The 18,018-nt window shown below is 33.3% G+C and overlaps 1 protein-coding gene across 1 annotated transcript in view; it reads left to right on the top strand.

Moving 5' to 3' along the window:
• LOC111148839 (adhesion G protein-coupled receptor L3) overlaps nt 1-18,018 on the top strand; it is a 570,699-nt gene that overhangs the window by 148,509 nt on the left and 404,172 nt on the right. Inside the window, exon 3 of the mRNA XM_022505656.1 lies at nt 7,941-8,050. Within this exon, the coding sequence (XP_022361364.1) occupies nt 7,941-8,050 (110 nt within the window). The remainder of the gene's footprint in view (nt 1-7,940; nt 8,051-18,018) is intronic.

Genomic DNA, 18,018 nt, shown 5'->3' with positions numbered 1-18,018 from the left:
AATAACACAGAAACATAAATTCAATTTAATATGTATCACTGGGTTTCATTAATAATTTCTTAATGTTTGATATTTCATATTTTATAAGGTTTATGTAGGTCCAAAGTGAAACTATATTCCAGTTTCTGTAAAATGCTTTAAAAGTTTACCTTTATTTGTTGGGTAAATATAGCTCAGTTTCTCACATTTAATCCTTATAATTTAAGAATGTTACTTTCTATGGTTAAAGGAACTTTACATAAGTGCTGAAATTAAGGCTCTTGAGATGGGCAGATTATCCTGGATTACGGAGGTGACCTTAAATATAATCACAAGGGTCTTTACAGGGAAGCGAACAGATCAAAGAAGAAAGTGATGTCATGTCAAAGTGAGAAAAGGTTACTGTGATGTGGGACCCAAGCCAAAGAATGAGGGGATAACCTCCAGAAATTGGAAAAATGCAAGGAAACAGACTCTCCACATGGCACCAACGTTGCCAACACCTTGGTTTTAGCCATGTAAGACTCATTTTGGATTTCTGATGTCCAGACCTGTAAGAGAATAGATTTGCATAATTTTAAGTTGCTAAATTTGTCCCAGAAGCAGCAAGAGAAGTAGAACAGCATCTTAGTTTCTGCACTCCTCACTAATCACTTTGGTCATGTTTTTACTCGCTTCTGTCAAATTACATTTTTCTAATATAAATAAATGTTTGTGAAATTACATGTAAAAGAAGGTAGAAAAGGGATGCCTGGGTGGCTCAGTCGCTTAAGCATCTACCTTCAGCTCAGGTCATCATCCCAGGGTCCTGGTATCGAGTCCCACATCGGGCTCCCCATTGAGCAGGGAGCTTCTCCGTTGTCCTGCCACTCCCCCTTGTTGTGTGCTCTCTCTCTGACTGACAAATAAATAAATAAAATCTTTAAAAAAAAGAATGTAGAAAAAGAGAGACTTGAGGTTAGACAATTACCTTGTGAAACATAGAATGTAGTTTTCATACATGTCACAATGTGTTCTGTAAAGTCTCACATTAATTTTAGTTTGATATAGAATAATTTTTTTCAAAAACGAAAACACTTTATCACTTCTGTTACTCTTACTAAATTGCCACTTAAGTTAAAAGTAGGCAACATCGGCAAAATCCTTTGTGAATACTTAGATGTATAGCTACAATATAAAAATGATTTTTTTTTTCTTTTTCATAGAGGGAGAGAGAGTGGAGAAGAGGGGCAGAGGGAGACAGAATCTTAAGAAGGCTCCGTATCCAGCAGGGAGCCTGGGGCAGGGCCCATCTCACAACCCTAGGATTATAACCTGAGCTGAAATTAATTAAGAGTCAGGAATTTAAAAGTAAGCCACCCAGGCACCCTGAATTTTTTTTTTTAATGATAATGATTGATTTTTTTTCTCTGATTACTTAGTTCTCTTACCATTTGAATAAGATCTAGATGATTTATGACATATATGTCATATATATGTATGTATGACTATATATTGTATATGTGTGTCTATATGTGTGTGTATTATATATATTTATACACATATATACACATATTTTATATATATGTATATATACATACATACATGTATATGTATGTATATATACACCATGAAATATGCAATGAAATATATGCCACATATATATGTTCCATGAAATAGTTGCCTTCTCCTTCCCAGGCTTCTAAGTCTGAAATGAACTCCAGAGCAGCAGGTCTCTGAATGACAGGCAGTGAAAAATAAGGAAAGTATAAAAAAGTTGTTCTGTTGATTGACCCTGAACAAATAACAAATAGCTGTCTTTTTTTTTTTTTTTTTAATAGAAGGAGGGGAGGAGGGCAGGGTAGAGGAGAGGGAAGGAGAGAATCTTAAGCAGGCTCCAGGACCCTGAGATCATGATCTGAGCCAAAATCAAGAGTTGGGTGCTTAACTGACTGACACACCCAGGAGTCCTAAAATGCTGCTGCCTTTTTTTTTTTTTAATATGGCTATATTTTATCATGAAAATCAGTTACTCTGATTACCTAAACTGCTTTCAGATTTAAATAGCAAAGTATTATGATGGTCATTTTCAGTTTTTTGTTTATTTGTTTTTGCATAAACAGATACCTTTGAAACATTTTCCTCTCAGAGAATAGTGTTGTATATGATTCAAACACTAATTTGTCGTACATTAGATGCTGTGAAATACTTGGCTATACTAAGTATACGTGTGTTTCTTCACATACATGCCATGTGAAAAGCGATAATGCAATGACTAATTTGCTAACAAAAAGACACTCATAGAGCCTTTTTTTGTTTTGTTTTCACACTCTTCTATCTTGTCATTGCAATGATTTTCAATGGAGTTTTACACGTTTAACACTTACATGGCTGCAGCATCATGTGAAAATTTCTTAACATTCCTGGGAATGTTTTTTTTACACACTGATTTTAGAGTGTAATAAGAATATGTGGTGGAAGCCTTTATTGATGGAGAACCTCTGTGGATTAGACTCCCGGCACATAAATAAAACAATAATAAACTTAAATTAATTTAAGGGTACCATATTAAATTACTAGACCATGGAAGCAAACGAATACCATCCTTATATATCTATCATATGAGAAGTTTTAAAAATGTAGTTGAGGGTCATGTTTATATGCTTAACCTATAAATATTTGTAACCAAACATGAGATAATAGCTGATGACTTTTATCTGGATAATGGAAGTTAAAACAAAGATCAGTTTATTGTATTGAGCAGAAAAGTGGCTGGTTATTTTATATATAAGAAGAACTTAAATGAATAGCTGATACGCTCATAAATGTAGCAATATCATTTTCACTATATGTTGCTCTGTGTTGTGGCAAATAGTGGCGCTTTTTTGTCCAAAGGTGATTTTTTCATTATCACACTTAACTTTTTTCCTATGCTGCTCTGAACCATATTGGAATGAATTAGTAAGCAGTAAATGATTCTGTATCATATTACTAATCCTGTGATTATGTGTATCTTCTCTGGCAATCATCATAAGACATTAAAAAAATGAATAATTTTGCTTTAAAATTAGTGCTTATAATTAATAGCATTCAACATACTAAGTAACATTTATTAAATAAACCTGATCAGTGGAGGGCAACTAGATTAGAGTTGAAGGCTTATATATGGGTTGTTAAAAGGACATGTTTTTGGTTTGTTTCTTTTGGAAACGTCTGCATAAATATTCATTGTTCCTTTCCTCCTTTATGCTCAGACACTGATCTTTCCAGTTGTTACATACCTGTTTGGATTGAGGGGGCCTGGTCGTGTAATATTAATTTAAATTCAGAATCTCTTTAGAATGGTTGATCCACATCGTGACTGAGGGAATCCTGGGCCACTTGGATATTTTACACCTGATCTCTGCCCCATCAGATCATCATGGTACCCCTAAGAACCTATCAGAGTGAATTAAATCAGTTCTCCAGAGTGACCGTGAAATGTATGAAGACATTCATACATTTAGACATTCGTACATTTCAGAAGATAGCAGTAAAATGGTTTTTAGGTCACTGTTCTGGAATCCAGTGACTACCATTTGATTTGTGAGAGTCTGGAAAGTCGTTTAACATCTTCACACCTATTCCGTCTTCTGTGAAATTGGAGGTAGTAATATTCATCTCATAAAAGAAGTGACAAGTAGGATATATATGAATATGCTTTCTAAGTGTGAAGAGTTACACAGATCTAGGACTTTGTAACTATAAATTTTGGACTTGGGGTGCCCCAGGTAAAGTAGTTTGCATATAGCCAATGGCTTGGCTTACAGTTTTTTTTTGTTTGTTTAAGATTTTATTTATTTATTTGAGAGAGACAGAGATCACAACTAGGCAGAGAAGCAGGCAGAGAGAGAGAGGAGGTAGCAGGCTCCCTGCTGAGCAGAGAGCCCGATGGGGGGCTTGATCCCAGGACCATGGGACCAAGACCTGAACCGAAGGCAGAGGCTTTAACCCACTGAGCCACCTAGGCGCCCACTGTTTGTTTGTTTGTTTGTTTTAATGTGAATCTACTTTCTTTTATTGTTTATTATTTATTTTTATTTATTATTTTATTTATCTTTAATTTATGATTATTTATTTTATTATCTAGCCTAAACCCCAAGAGTGCCTTCGTGGCTGCTACTTCTTTTGTATTGAAAGTTCCTCTCAAAAGGAACAGTCTTTTGAAATGAAGTATTTTTAACCTATCCTGAAACAAATGTTCATACTGGTAACAATGCTAACTATGACAACCAAAAGTGTACTTTGTGCATATATATGATATTTTACATTTTTCCTAATGCATTTTTATAAGCACATTAACCTTGTGAAGGGATAAAGTAACTGGTTTAAAGGAATAAAATAACTGGTTCCCATGTTATATAAGTGAAAATTCAAATTCCAAGAGATTTCACTGAGAATAGTGTTTGGTATTTGTGAGTGCCACCTGTCTACATACATTACTGTCTACCCTTAGCAACTTTCAAATGTGCAATATAGTATTATTGACCATAATCACCAAGCTGTACATTGCATCCCATGACTTTATTATTTTATAACTGGAAGTGGTAACTTTTGACCCCCATCAGCCATTTCTCCTCAAAACTGTCTGTTGTTGGAGTGGATTTCTTTTTTATTGCATCAACTTTCTGTTGAAAAAATATTGCAACTTCTATCACTGTAAATAAGCCTTAATACTTTCATAAGATTATGAGGTTTTCTCTGTGAATATTAGCGGATTAGGATGCATTTGACCATATTATTGTGGTCTTTTCTCATCCTTTATTATGTGTTCTAAAAGTATCTTTAATATCAAAGATACTGAAAATCATTTTCAAGTTTATATTTATATTAAAAGTAAACAATGAAAAATTCTGAGTTTAAGGCACCTGAAAACATTTGATTATTTTATTTCACATTTATCATCTATAGTATTTTAGAATAAATTTACTTTAACGATTTTGACATCACTATAAAAGTATATAAAAGTACTCTTACTTGTGTATATTATTTATTGTTCAGTAAGCTTTCATCAGAAGTATAGTTCATTTTATTTTTATTTACAGTGATTGAAATTAAAAAAAGAAGACAGAACCATTAAACTTCTGTTTTTGGAATGTAGTCTGTAAACAATATTAGAATGTATCGTATACAAGAATAATATTCTAGAGATTATCTACCTTTCTCCCTGATTTTTAAGAATCTTAACTTATAAAGAACATTTAATATAATCATTTGTAAAATATAAAATTACTTTGAAAAGTTAAAGTTTTAAAGTCTTGCTGTTCACTGCAGAACAATGGTGATAATGACTGCAAATATATTATTGGTATAGCATGTTTTGGTTTATATACTTTCTCACATATATTATCCCACTAAGTGAAAGGTTTTTTTGAGTTATTTTTGGTTAACATTGAGTAAGATATTTGGGACTCACAAAGGTGTATAATGTTTACAGCAAATGATCAGCTAATTTTCTTATATATGCAAAAATAATTAATATTTTTGTAAAAAATAATATGTAATATGTAAACTGGTTGGTGCACATATCTAGGTAGATAAGCAAATAGGTGAATTAGTATAGTGTTCATATATTTTTTAATCTAGTCTATATGGACATAACCATTTGAAATCTCTGATTCAAGACTACTTTCTGTGTACTTTGATAACTGTAAATTTTTTTTTAAAGATTTTATTTATTTATTTGACAGACAGAGATCACAAGTAGGCAGAGAGGCAGGCAGAGAGAGAGGGGAAGGGAAGCAGGCTCCCCGATGATCAAAGAGTCCAATGCGGGGCTCAATCCCAGGACCCTGGGATCATGACCTGAGCCAAAGGCAGAGGCTGAGCCACCCAGGTGCCCCAATAAATTGTAAATTTTAACCTTTACACTCAACTCATTAATTGCTAGTGATCTGTCTGTTGATACAAAACATTGATTGTTTAAATAATAAAAGATGTGTTAGTTGCTTTTCCATATCAGAATATTATAAGAATTCACAAAGCTTCTAAATGAATTTTATTATCTGAGCTGTAGCGATTAGAATAAAGTGTTGATAATAGGGTATAAAACAAGTTGACGAAGAAAGAAAGCAACACACACACATATATATAATATATATGTTTCAAATTTGCCCTGACTTAATGACTGCAGATCAGAAATACTACTTTTACAAAATATGTACATTTTACTAAATTTCATGATGTATACTTCTTTTATTGTTAATTATTTCTACTTCAAAAGTATTCCTGATATTTTTCTTTGATGAAGAAAAGATGAGGAAGAAATAACTCTAGGTTTTTATATCTTCTCATTTTATAAATACCTGAGATTGATTTATGAGTTTTTTTTTTTTTTCAAGGCATGATGTGAAAATCGTATGCCTTAACTGCAAAGAAACATGTATCTTATCTTGAGACATCACCTTCAAAAAGTTTTCTTTGTAAAAGGGAAGTGCTGCTATTTTTTGAAAGTCTGAATATACTAACATGCAAGGCCTCCTTGCAGCATATGCGTGAGAACAGCCACATAGACGCTGATGTTATTACACGGCTGTCTGATAATCACCCTCAGACATTAAATCCACACAAAAGAACTTTGGGGACATGTTGATCCTCAACATTAACTGTTATGCTAAATTGCCTAATAAGTATGGAATATTGACTTTTCTTAATCTTCCACTGATTGCACAGAATATATTTTTCAGCTTACAACATTCACTAATGAATCAATTTTAATTTAGGGACTAAATAAAATCTCCATTAAGGCCAACAAATGGTAGCCTCCAGTAAATACAAAGCATTTTCACAGTAAATCAAGCTAAAGTCTGCCCTCAATGCTCCTTATCCTGCCAGTATCAAAGAAGGATGCAGAAGTATATGGTCATATCAGAGAGTGAAGCATTTCTTCAAGAAGGTATAATGGCAAATACTAGCCATGAGGGACTGTATTTCTGAGATGAATAAACAAGCACATTAAACAGGATAACTACAATGTCTCATCCTATACAATTAGTGGCAATATTATAGTTGGAAAAAACCATTATTTTGTCTATAGAAATATCTACCTATCAATAAATTATCAAATCTAGACAATCTCTGAGTAAATTGACCTTAGCAAACCCATTCTGAACTTGGGTGTCTTTTTCAAAATAAGAATCAGTTTCATTATATGTATATTTACCCATGATTAAGTCTGCACAGCCCAGATTTATTTAACCCAATTTCCACAAAAAATGCGTAGTTTATATTTCTACTTCAGCAGTGGTTTTTGATTATTCTCTTTGGAGATTTAAAATTATTTTAAATTATAGGAGATTGGCATTGGTGAACAGCAATCTGTGAGGTTAGTGTAATTATTTATCTGAACAAAGGAACATGAGCATCAATTCTTAAAAAATAGTTTTACTTACAGTGTTAGTAATATATTCATATATATTAAAATTTACATATATTTTAATATTCAAATATTAAATTTTTATTGATTTTTTTAAAAGTTTGGCTAAAAGCTTTTCCACATCATATTTTCACTGCCTTTAAAATGGATATCATGATAATTGGTGAATTTATTTTACAATTTCTAATAAAATTCTGTAGTCATATTTTCTCAATTTTTAAAAAATAACAGCAGTTTGTGATTCCTACCAAAGAGTCCTTCCCTGTGTTCACATTGGCAGTATTCTACAGACCAGTTAGTGTTGTTTAAGCAGGATTTAACTTCTAACTCAAAATCATACCATTTTCCCTGAAATACTAAATTTGTTAGTAGGAGTAAACTGGATGAACTGATTTTTATTTCTAGTTTTTTAAGTGTACCACAGATATTTCCTTCAAAGGTCTAAAATTCTAAATTGACCAAAACCTTATGTAAAATCTTTGTAATAAGAACCAAAATAAAATTAGTACTGGTGTTAGTAATGAGTTAACTTCCCATAAATTTATTATTTCTTTTCTCTTGACTTCAGGTGCAATAACAGAACGCAGTGTGCAGTGGTGGCAGGTCCTGATGTTTTTCCAGACCCGTGTCCAGGAACCTATAAATACCTGGAAGTGCAGTACGAATGTGTCCCTTACAGTATGTATATTCCTGTTCTGCTCTTGTGAAAAGATTCTAAGCTTTGTTTTGCATGCATTGACAAAGTATTCTCTATGAAAGCATAAGAATTATCATATTTTTTACGTGTTTTTTTAAAGACTGGCTAATTTGAATTTTTCAGGATCATATATCCGCCCACCATTGGAATAATTAGATGTTGCCTGCAGGGTTCTCTAGCATCCATTTTGACTATACATTTCTGTATATCGATACTCATTCTAAAAGTTTTCTTAATGCAAGAATATAAAATTTTTAGAAGAAAGTTGAAATGAATGACATGACAATACTGCATCCTTCTAGGTCCAAGCAAACAGAAAGTGAAAATGAATAATATACTTACATATTATTATATTATGTAAATATTATATATTGCTGTATATAACATTATATAATGTTAATGTTATATAATGATAGTGGCATAGAAATTGATAAACTTTAAGTTTAATAGAAGCAGTTATGTCTAATCTATAAGTGCTGTCAACATTTTGAGGATGAGAAATATATTCACCCAGAAGGAACAAACTGAAAAGAAAACACAAAAATTACATGAACTAAAGCGTTCTTCAGAATTTACCTCTTACAACCTCAAGAAGTTTTCTTTGCAACTTTTCAGTCAGATATGGCATATGCCAACCACATATTTTTTCTTCAGGAATAATGAAGAATCAAACCATCAAAACTGGAGCATTTTTCTGACTTTTCTACCCAAAGGAAGAATCACCATTTCATAGAAATATTTTTGATCTGACTATTTATTATTCATGGGATTACTTAGTGAAGATCACTCAGGAAATCCTGCATTCTCACATTATATATTCAGTTCATCCCAAGAGTAGAAGACACTGGGGATCACCCATAAATCTCAGGTTCCAACTTCCTTTGACATCTCTGAAGAGAAGTATCTGGGGGTCAGCCAGTGTAGCTGTGCCAAGAGATAGTTCGAAGCTCGCCTCATTTCTGCTTATTTAAGAAGCAGCACATTACTCATAAACTGTAAGTGTGCATAATCTAATAATAGAGAGCAATTTGGCCAGCAAGAAATGAATTGAAATTTTAAATTAATAATGAAAGCAGTCGAGAGAAAATTTCATTTTTGTTTTATTTATTGTGTGATTCATTAGAGAAAGTTTATCTGGTGCAGTCTTAGAAGCTAATTTTCCTTGTTATAACAGAAATCGTAAGCATATGGGTTCTATTGAAATCTCCACTGAAGTTATGCTTCTTGTACACTGTTACCTCTAGGGATCCTTCTCTGGAAAGATAAAGCTCTTACTGGCCAGTTATTGTTCATTAGTGATATTTTAAGGTAATAATATTTGCCTTTTGGAACTTTGTCAATTTTATTTAGATTATATAATAAGATCTTTGTGAATTATGTAGAATAGCTGTTTCCAAAGGCATTTTATAAAAATCCACCATAAGGAATACCTCATTTTTAAAGACAGTTTGAGGAAGCTTTCAGTCATATTTTTGAAACACGAAGGCCGAAGTAGAAAATGTCAAGCTAGATTTTTTCACAGTTTTTAAATATTAAAGAATTTCACAGCTGTCTCTTCAATTTTCTGTATTTCTTCAGAATTTCTTTGAGCACAGCTACTCCAAAATCCTTGGGCCAACTTATTTTGAAAAATCGTCTACTTAAATCATTTCAATATAAATAAGAATTTGTGCATACCCTTTGGCATAAAAGGAGTATGGTTTACCACATTATTTCCTTTCTCTTTTACAAATTTTCAGAGATGAATTATTTTTTTTTTTTTAGAGATGAATTATTTTATTTCTGCGTATACTATATATACAGATTTCTGGTAATCCTTAAAATCTATGGATCACCTTAGATATATATCCATTATGTTAAAATATTCATCTGATTATTTTATTAAATATTAAATTAAAGTGCAGCCACTTGCCTGTTAACATACTGGTTTAAGTTACATGGGTTAGTATGATTGCCCTTGTTTGAATATCTTCAGTATGTTTCAGTTGAAAGTGTAATGTGTAATTGGGAATTCATTTAGTAAATTTAACATGATTTTAAAAGAAAAAAAATACACAAGGAAGTATAAACCATGAAGTAAAGTATAGTGACTTATTTGAAAGGTAGACTTGTTTAGTGGGAAAAAACCGCCAGAGATCAGGAAGCCTGGGTTCAGAATATGGTCTGGTTACTTAACAGAAAAGCATAGGTCCTTAAACAAAGGTAAACTATTAAATTTTTCTTGATCTCACTTTATAGACATTCCCTGATCTGTAGTAAGTTGATTTAGATCAACACTAAGTTCTTTTTCTTATCCCTAGCATAAAATACAGACTTTTCCAATGCTGTTTAAAAAAAAAAAAAAAAAAAATCAATTACTTAAAATTGGCCACCATTTATTGGCACTTTCTACATCTTATTTACCACATATTTGCATATATTATTTTATTTAATTTTCATTAAATCCTTCCTGTTAGGTATGAGTATCGCTATTCTAACTGAAACTCAGTAGGATAAGTTAAAGTTTCATGTAAAATACAGAGTAGCTGGATAATGACATAGCCAAGATTTGAGCCTGTCTCTAATAACTGTTAAGGACACAGCGATAATTCTCCTCAGAGATTTTCTCCTCTATATTTTCATGAGTTATCCAATCTTGTTTAACTCTTAAAATTTTCATCACTGTAGTTATGGCACATGGTAGAAGCAAATGCTTCAAGGGCCTGAATCTTTTTTTTTTTTTTTTAAGGTTTTATTTATTTATTTGCCAGAAGGAGAGGGAGAGAGAGAGAAACAGGCTCCCTGCTGAGCAAGGAGCCTGATGTAGGACTCAATCCCAGGATCCCGGGATCATAACCTGAGCCTAAGGCAGTCGTGTAACCATCTGAGCCAGCCAGGCGTCCAGCTGGACTCTTTTTGTTAGTTCTTTTGCTACTTAACTTTGAAGAGGTTTTTATGCCTTTCTTAAAACAGCTGGTTCACTGCAAACTTTTATTTTCCCAGTCACCTAAGAAAGCATAATGACAAAAAGGAGTTCAGCTATAAAACTTGTGCCCACAGTTTGGAATGAGACTCTTAGCTAAGTAGTAACTTAAGAAGTTATTTAAATCACCCATATTATAAGAGAAATCCTTGTATGTAATATATTTATTGAAATATCCCTAATGTGTTATTAGAAGGTAAACTTCAGACTTAGGATTCATTGTTAGTATTTTAAATTTTTCTAATTGAACACCTCAATAAACAAATTATGTTAGGTTCTATTTGTTATACAGTTCAGTAAGACCCATTTTCATTTTTAATTTAAGACAACAAACTTCATTATATATAAGTGATATATTTGATCTTTATGTTTTCTTAATATTGAGATGTGGGAAAAATACTATTATTAATATTTTCTTTCTTTATATAGACTCTGTGTGTGTGTTCCCTTGGTAATATTTTTAAAGTGATACTTTCCCATGGAAAAATATAGAAAAAATGAGAATATCAAAATATAGATAAAATATGTGGGAAACATATTAATATTAATAATATGTTAGCATAATAAAGGTGATAAACATAAAAATTCAGCAAAATTCTTTGTTTCACATCAGAAATGTGGAGTTAAAATATCTGAGATAAGCTTGCAATATATTTTTTAAGCTTGCAATAATTTTTTGCAGAGGTTTTGGCGTCAGTAAATAGGTACATGGTTAAACAATGACAGTTTTAGAAGAACCTTCACCTGAATCAAATGGTATGACTTTTTTCTTTCTTTCTTTCTTTTTTTTTTTAAGATGTTCATAGGAAAGAAAGTTTAAAAAAATAGTGATTAAAAATAATTTTGTGAGGCCACTTTCTTTGAGTGAATCCTAAGTCTGAAGTTTACCTTCTAATAACACACTTCTCTGAATTGCTAAAGTTATATTTAATTTTTCCTAAATCTCAGCTTCTCCCTCCTGCCTGTATTTTCTTGTTTGGGTTCACAGATATCCTGTTTGTGACCAAATTTGGGACAGATGAATCAATACGTTTGTCTGTTCCTGTCACACCTTAGCTGCAATGTGACTTTTATAGCCTTCGCATTTACTTTTGAGTTTGATTTTCCTCCTGAGTGTTTTGTTGTTGTTGTTTTTTTCCTCCTGGGAGATGACCCAGATATTCAGAGGTTAAACCTCAGCGTTTATCAATGCCACACTTTGGCTCTCTACCTTTCTTCTTCGTGTCCCATTTCCAATTCCTTCTGGTCTGATTGGGGATTGAAATCGTGGCATCTTCAGGTAGAGTTTCCCTCATTTAGCTCGTTTACAGGGAAGATTTGCGTCAGGAGGAAAACAATAAAACAACTAACCACCAAAGTAGAGTATTTCTGAGCAAAGAATCTTTACTTTGTATCCTGCTGACAATTTGTCTTTCTTCCAAGGCATACAATTTCACGCACATTACACTCAGAAAGTGCTTGTCTTTTCTCACAATCCTGCTTTTCTCTTCAGTTCTTTGTTTGTTCCTTTTAGAAATACAAACCACATATTACTTCTTCTAGCAACCTTTTCTTGCGGTGGATTTTCTTAAGAAATGGAGAGAGGGAGCACGCTATTTGGAGAGCTACTAGAAAATGAGTGGTTTAACCCATCTTATGTTACACCACTTACAGATTTTCTCACCGTTCACATCAGCCATCTGAAGTTACATGCGATTGTCTATGGAAAAACATGCAAAATGAGTATTACTGGAAAATTAATATTTATAAACAATTACATAATCTATTAGTTTTTGTCTTTTTTTTTACTCTAAGAATAAGCATTACACTTCAACATTTAAAACAGACAAGTGTTTATTTAGTTATAAATAACTAAATATATTTTTGCTAATAGTATTCAAATGAGTGCATATTTTAATATATGTATTCTTTGGTTCTTATTATGTAAAAAATACTTACATATTTTAAAACGCAAATGCCAAAATTAGACCATAGGTTTAATTTTTGTAAGGTATAGGTTGATTGCTACTGCCTCAGTACATTTTCAGTTTCTGACACGTAGGAGACATTCGAGAAACATGTATTAGATGGTTAGAGAAAAAAAAAATTAGTCAAAATGGCTCCTCTCAAAGTATTCTGTTCACAGCTAGAATGATTAAACTCAAGAAATTCTAGTCTACAAACAAGACCTTATTAATTCAAATGGAAGATCTATGGTAAAAATAGAGAGTATATGAATTTTAGTTCCTTCAAGTTGTTTGGTGATTTTATTCCTCAAGTACGCTACCAGCAGTTTTTCCTATTATTCTAACCTGAGCCTCCAAGTAACATAGCAAGTATTATCCCTTAAATATTGGTCCCTTTCTAAGAGCAGGAACAGTTATTTAAATTCTCTTTTAGAAAAAAAAAAATCTTTTAGAATAATATTTATAAAAAAAGCAATCAGATTCTTCCTCTTTCTTTCTTTCAAGAGAAAGAGAGCAGGGGAGAGAGAGAATCTTTAGCAGGTTCCACACTCAGTGTCAAGTCTGACACGAGGGTCAGTCTCAGGGTCTCAGGGTCCTGAGCCATGACCGAGAGTCCAATGCTTAACCGACCGAGCCACCCACGTTCCCCTTTCTTTTCTCCTTTTGCTCTCCCACTGCAGTTTCTTTCTTTCTCTCTCAAACATTTTTTTCTCTATTTCACAGTACCTTATACGTGACAGATAATCCATAAACATTTTATAAATGAATCAGTGATTACCTAATAAAGTTTGCTAATATGCCCAAAGTATCATATATTTATAAAAGTTATTAGAAAACGGGAAGAATAGATGGACCATACTTTCTTGGAGGTCATAATCCTAAACTCTCTCATACCTTTTTCTAGCTGCTCATATGTTTATGGAAATTATTTTCAGCTAAATGATGCCATTTGTTTTCAAGACATCCCACTTATCTGTCATCACTCAACATCTATTATATACCAGGGACTGCTAGACGTGTTAGCACGTAAAACTATGCAAAAAGATTCTGCCCTCCAAGAAATTAATCAAATGGGGCTCGGTCCCTGAAGTTTTAGTACTTTTAGTTTAGCAAAGCAATGGAGCATTTCACATTAGCGGTGTACAGAGAATGCACACCCACCCCATAGTGGCTAGTATGGGGTTGAGGATGGGTATCTTCAGGGACTGTTTTCTAAAGGAAATGACTCTTGAGCGGCGTCTTAAAAAATGAATAGACTCCAGTGAGAAGGACAATCATTTGTAACAGATGAGACAGTGTAAGATAAGAAACTGTACGGTGGGGGCGCCTGGGTGGCTCAGTGGGTTAAAGCCTCTGCCTTTGGCTCAGGTCATGATCTCAGGGTCCTGGGATGGAGCCCCGCATTGGGCTTTCTGCTCCGCAGGGAGCCTGCTTCCTCCTCTCTCTCTCTGCCTGCCTCTCTGCCTACTTGTGACCTCTGTCTGTCAAATAAATAAATAAAATCTTAAAAAAAAAAAAAAGAAAAGAAAAAAGAAACTGTACAGTGAATATGAAACCAAACAGACTGATGTTTCCATAAAATACAGAACATAAGAGTGACAGGGGAGATGGACATGCCCATTGGCAGGTAGAAATTGTGACCTTCCTGTAGGCTGTGATTCCTCTATCCCAGTGAGGGGCACAGAAAGACAAAAAAAAAAACTGGAAAGACAAATTTAACATAAAATCTGGAGCCCACATTTCCTTCATCAATGATAGACTAGAACTGGGGGGGGGGTGCTTCCTTTAAATAGGGTCTGTTCTTCTCAAATAGCTATGTTATCTGGGACTTATCATATTGTACCTGGTTCACTATAATCATTTAAAATGGCTTCTGAAGATACTTAACTTTGCAACTCTTGTTCTAGAGTTTGGATCTAATCAATGCTAATAGATGTAAAAACACTCCTAAATTGTTACTATATTTCTTAATTTTTAAAAGATAGTTAGTATACTAACAAAAATTCTACCTAAAGAAGTTTTTTGGTGCCTAATATGGGTCAGTCCCTATGTTAGGTGCTGGGGAAAAATAGATATGGGCCCTATAAAGCTGGCAGGCTTGGGAGATAAGGCAATATCACATGAACCAAAACATATAATCATTAAAATCATTATATCATATAATAATCATTATATCATATAGTAAAATCATTATATCATATATAATATAGATTATATAATCATTAAAGATTGCAATAAAATGCAAGAAGAAAATAAGCACAATTGCATGATAGAGAACAGTGAAAGGGCCAGCTCACCTAAGGTGTTGCGAAAGACATGAAGAATACGGTAGGCAAAGAGTCTGGGGAAAAAAACTTCCAAGGCAAATAGAAGAGTAGCAACGAAGACCCCCAGGTAGGGAAGAGGTCAGTCTGTTCTCAGACCTGATTGAAAGTTAATGTGACTACAGTCAAGATGAGGGGAGTGACTTGGAGAGAAACAAGCCGGCGACTAGTACTGCTAATACCCTTGTTAATGAAGCAGTGATTTCTTTGAAGATTCTAAGATTTATTAAGAATCAAAACACAGGGGCATCTGGGTGGCTTAGTTGGTTAAGCGTCTGCCTTCAGCACAGGTCATAATCCCAGGGTCCTGGGATCAAGCCCCACATTGGGCTCACTGCTTGGAGAGCCTGCTTCTCCCTCTTTCTCTGCCTGCTGCTCCACCTGCTAGTGCTCTCTCTCTCAAAAAAAAAAAAAAAATCAGACTATGTTTGCAAATGAAATTGAATAAACTGGCATTCTCTTTAAAATATGTAGTGTAAAAAATATTGCATGATTCTACAGTAATATAAAGGTAAACTTGCATCAAATAAGTCAAACATCAGGTGGCATCAATATTTAGATAAGCTCTGGGGGCGCCTGGGTGGCTCAGTGGGTTAAAGCCTCTGCCTTCGGCTCAGGTTATGATCCCAGGGTCCTGGGATCGAGCCCCACATCTGGCTCTCTGCTCAGCAGGGAGCCTGCTTCTCCCTCTCTCTCTGACTGCCTCTCTGCCTACTTGTGATCTCTGTCTGCCAAATAAATAAATAAAATCTTTAAAAAAATATTTAGATAAGCTCTGTATATACTTCTGGTATATGAATAATATGTAAATGTATGCGTAGATGCTAATTGTAAGGGAACAAGATGAATTGAGAGTATTAAACAAATTAACTGGATTACCAGTGTTAAGAAAAAATTTGGTTTAGGAAGTACAGTGTTGTTATAGACATAAATAAAGTTTGAGAGGTTAACTTAACTATGTTCATTTGCTTTATTTGAAATAATAAAATTAAAGAGCTTGGGCAATTTAACTTAATTCAAAAAAATTTTTACAATGTGCTCTAACTGAAAAGCATAAATATGCAAGATTAAAAAAGGCATAGAATATAATGTTTTATTTTTAAAATACGCTGCATATAAGGGGGCCCCTGGGTGGCTCAGTTGCTTAAGCTTCTACTGTTTGATTCCTGCTCAGGTCATGAACTCAAAGCTGTGGAATTGAGCCCCACATTGGGCTCCACACTCAGCACACAGTCTGCTTAAGTTAATCCCTCTCCATCCCTCCCTCAATTACGGGATGTGCATGCACATTCACTACAGAAAAGTTAAATTTTTTTAAAAAATTAAAAAGTAAAATACACTGTATATGGAAAGCAAACTAGTGAAAACATTTGAAAGTGAGGTAATTTTCTAAAGTGTTTATTGCTAAAAAAGATCTTATGGCAAACATGATGTGTAAGACCTATGGAGTTAATTGTCCAGAAAATTTTCCTAAATAAATGTAAAATCAAAATACTATGAAAGAGTCTTCTTAATTTTTTTTGTATCTTAATCATTAATTTATGAAACTAGAAAAATTGAATCAATTGGCTTAGAAAGCACTCCATTCAAATGTTATAATTTGACATAATATTTCATTAAAATGAGTAAGTGATAAAGGGAAAATATATGTAAATTTTAATATTTTCATTTTATTGTTGAGGAATTTCTCAAATGGAAGGATATCACAGTTCATGTGAATGCTAGAAAATTTTTAATTGCTTAAAATTTTTTCAAAACCCTTCTATAAATCCCAAAGATGTTTGAACAATTAAGTTCTTATTTGGCCGACTCCATAATGATGCTCCCCAAAATATCCATGTCTAGAACCTGTGAGTTTTTACCTTAAGTGACAACAGGGACTTTGTAGATGTGATTAAATTTAAGATCTGGAGTTGAGGAGATCATACTGGATTATCTAAGTAGATGGAAGGTAATTGTAAATGTCCTTCTAAGAGCAGGCGAATGTCGGAAATAGGATATATGACAACAGAGACAGAGGCTAGGGTGACACAGACGAAGATAGGGAAAGGGCCACCAGTCAAGGAATGCAGGCAGCCTCTATGAAGTTGGGGGGAACAGGAATTTTTTTTTTCCCTCTAGAGCCTCCAGAATGGACACAACTCTTAACTTCAGCCCTTTAACACCCATTTTGGACTTCTGACCTAAGTGTTGTTTGAAACCTCTACATTTCTAAATTTAGGTTATCATATTTTTCTTATCATATTTTAAAAACATAAACATATAAACCTTCTGTAATAGGCGAGATGTAGGGAGTGCAGCATGTCATTATAGACTAAAGTCATGTCAATTCTCTTTAAAATGTATCCTACCGTAGGCAATCCCAAGGCAAGTTAGGATTTAGTAAAATTAATTTTACTGTATTACACTTACCTACTATTTATGTGAGGCAGCAAAAGAAAAAAAATGATGGGTAAATAAGGAGTTGATTGTGAATATATGAGCTACATAAATAGCATGAATAAATGTACTGAGTTTCCCTGTAAATTTTCTTGTATCTTTATGCAGGAATTTCTCACAATAACTGACTTATAATACCTGAATTTAATCCATATGTATGGACTTCCCAATCTGCTCTGTATGTATTAATTGAATTTTCTTTTACCAACATTTAGTGAAAATCTAGTTATCTTTAAAATATTGCAGCGTTCAGATACCCCCAATAATATAAATATGAC

Source organism: Enhydra lutris, unplaced genomic scaffold (assembly GCF_002288905.1).
Source record: "Enhydra lutris kenyoni isolate GAN:26980312 unplaced genomic scaffold, ASM228890v2 scaffoldscaffold21, whole genome shotgun sequence".
Taxonomy (NCBI): Eukaryota; Metazoa; Chordata; class Mammalia; order Carnivora; family Mustelidae; genus Enhydra; species Enhydra lutris.
Note: the sequence above shows the minus strand (reverse complement) of the source record. Positions and strands in the feature narration are given on the sequence as shown.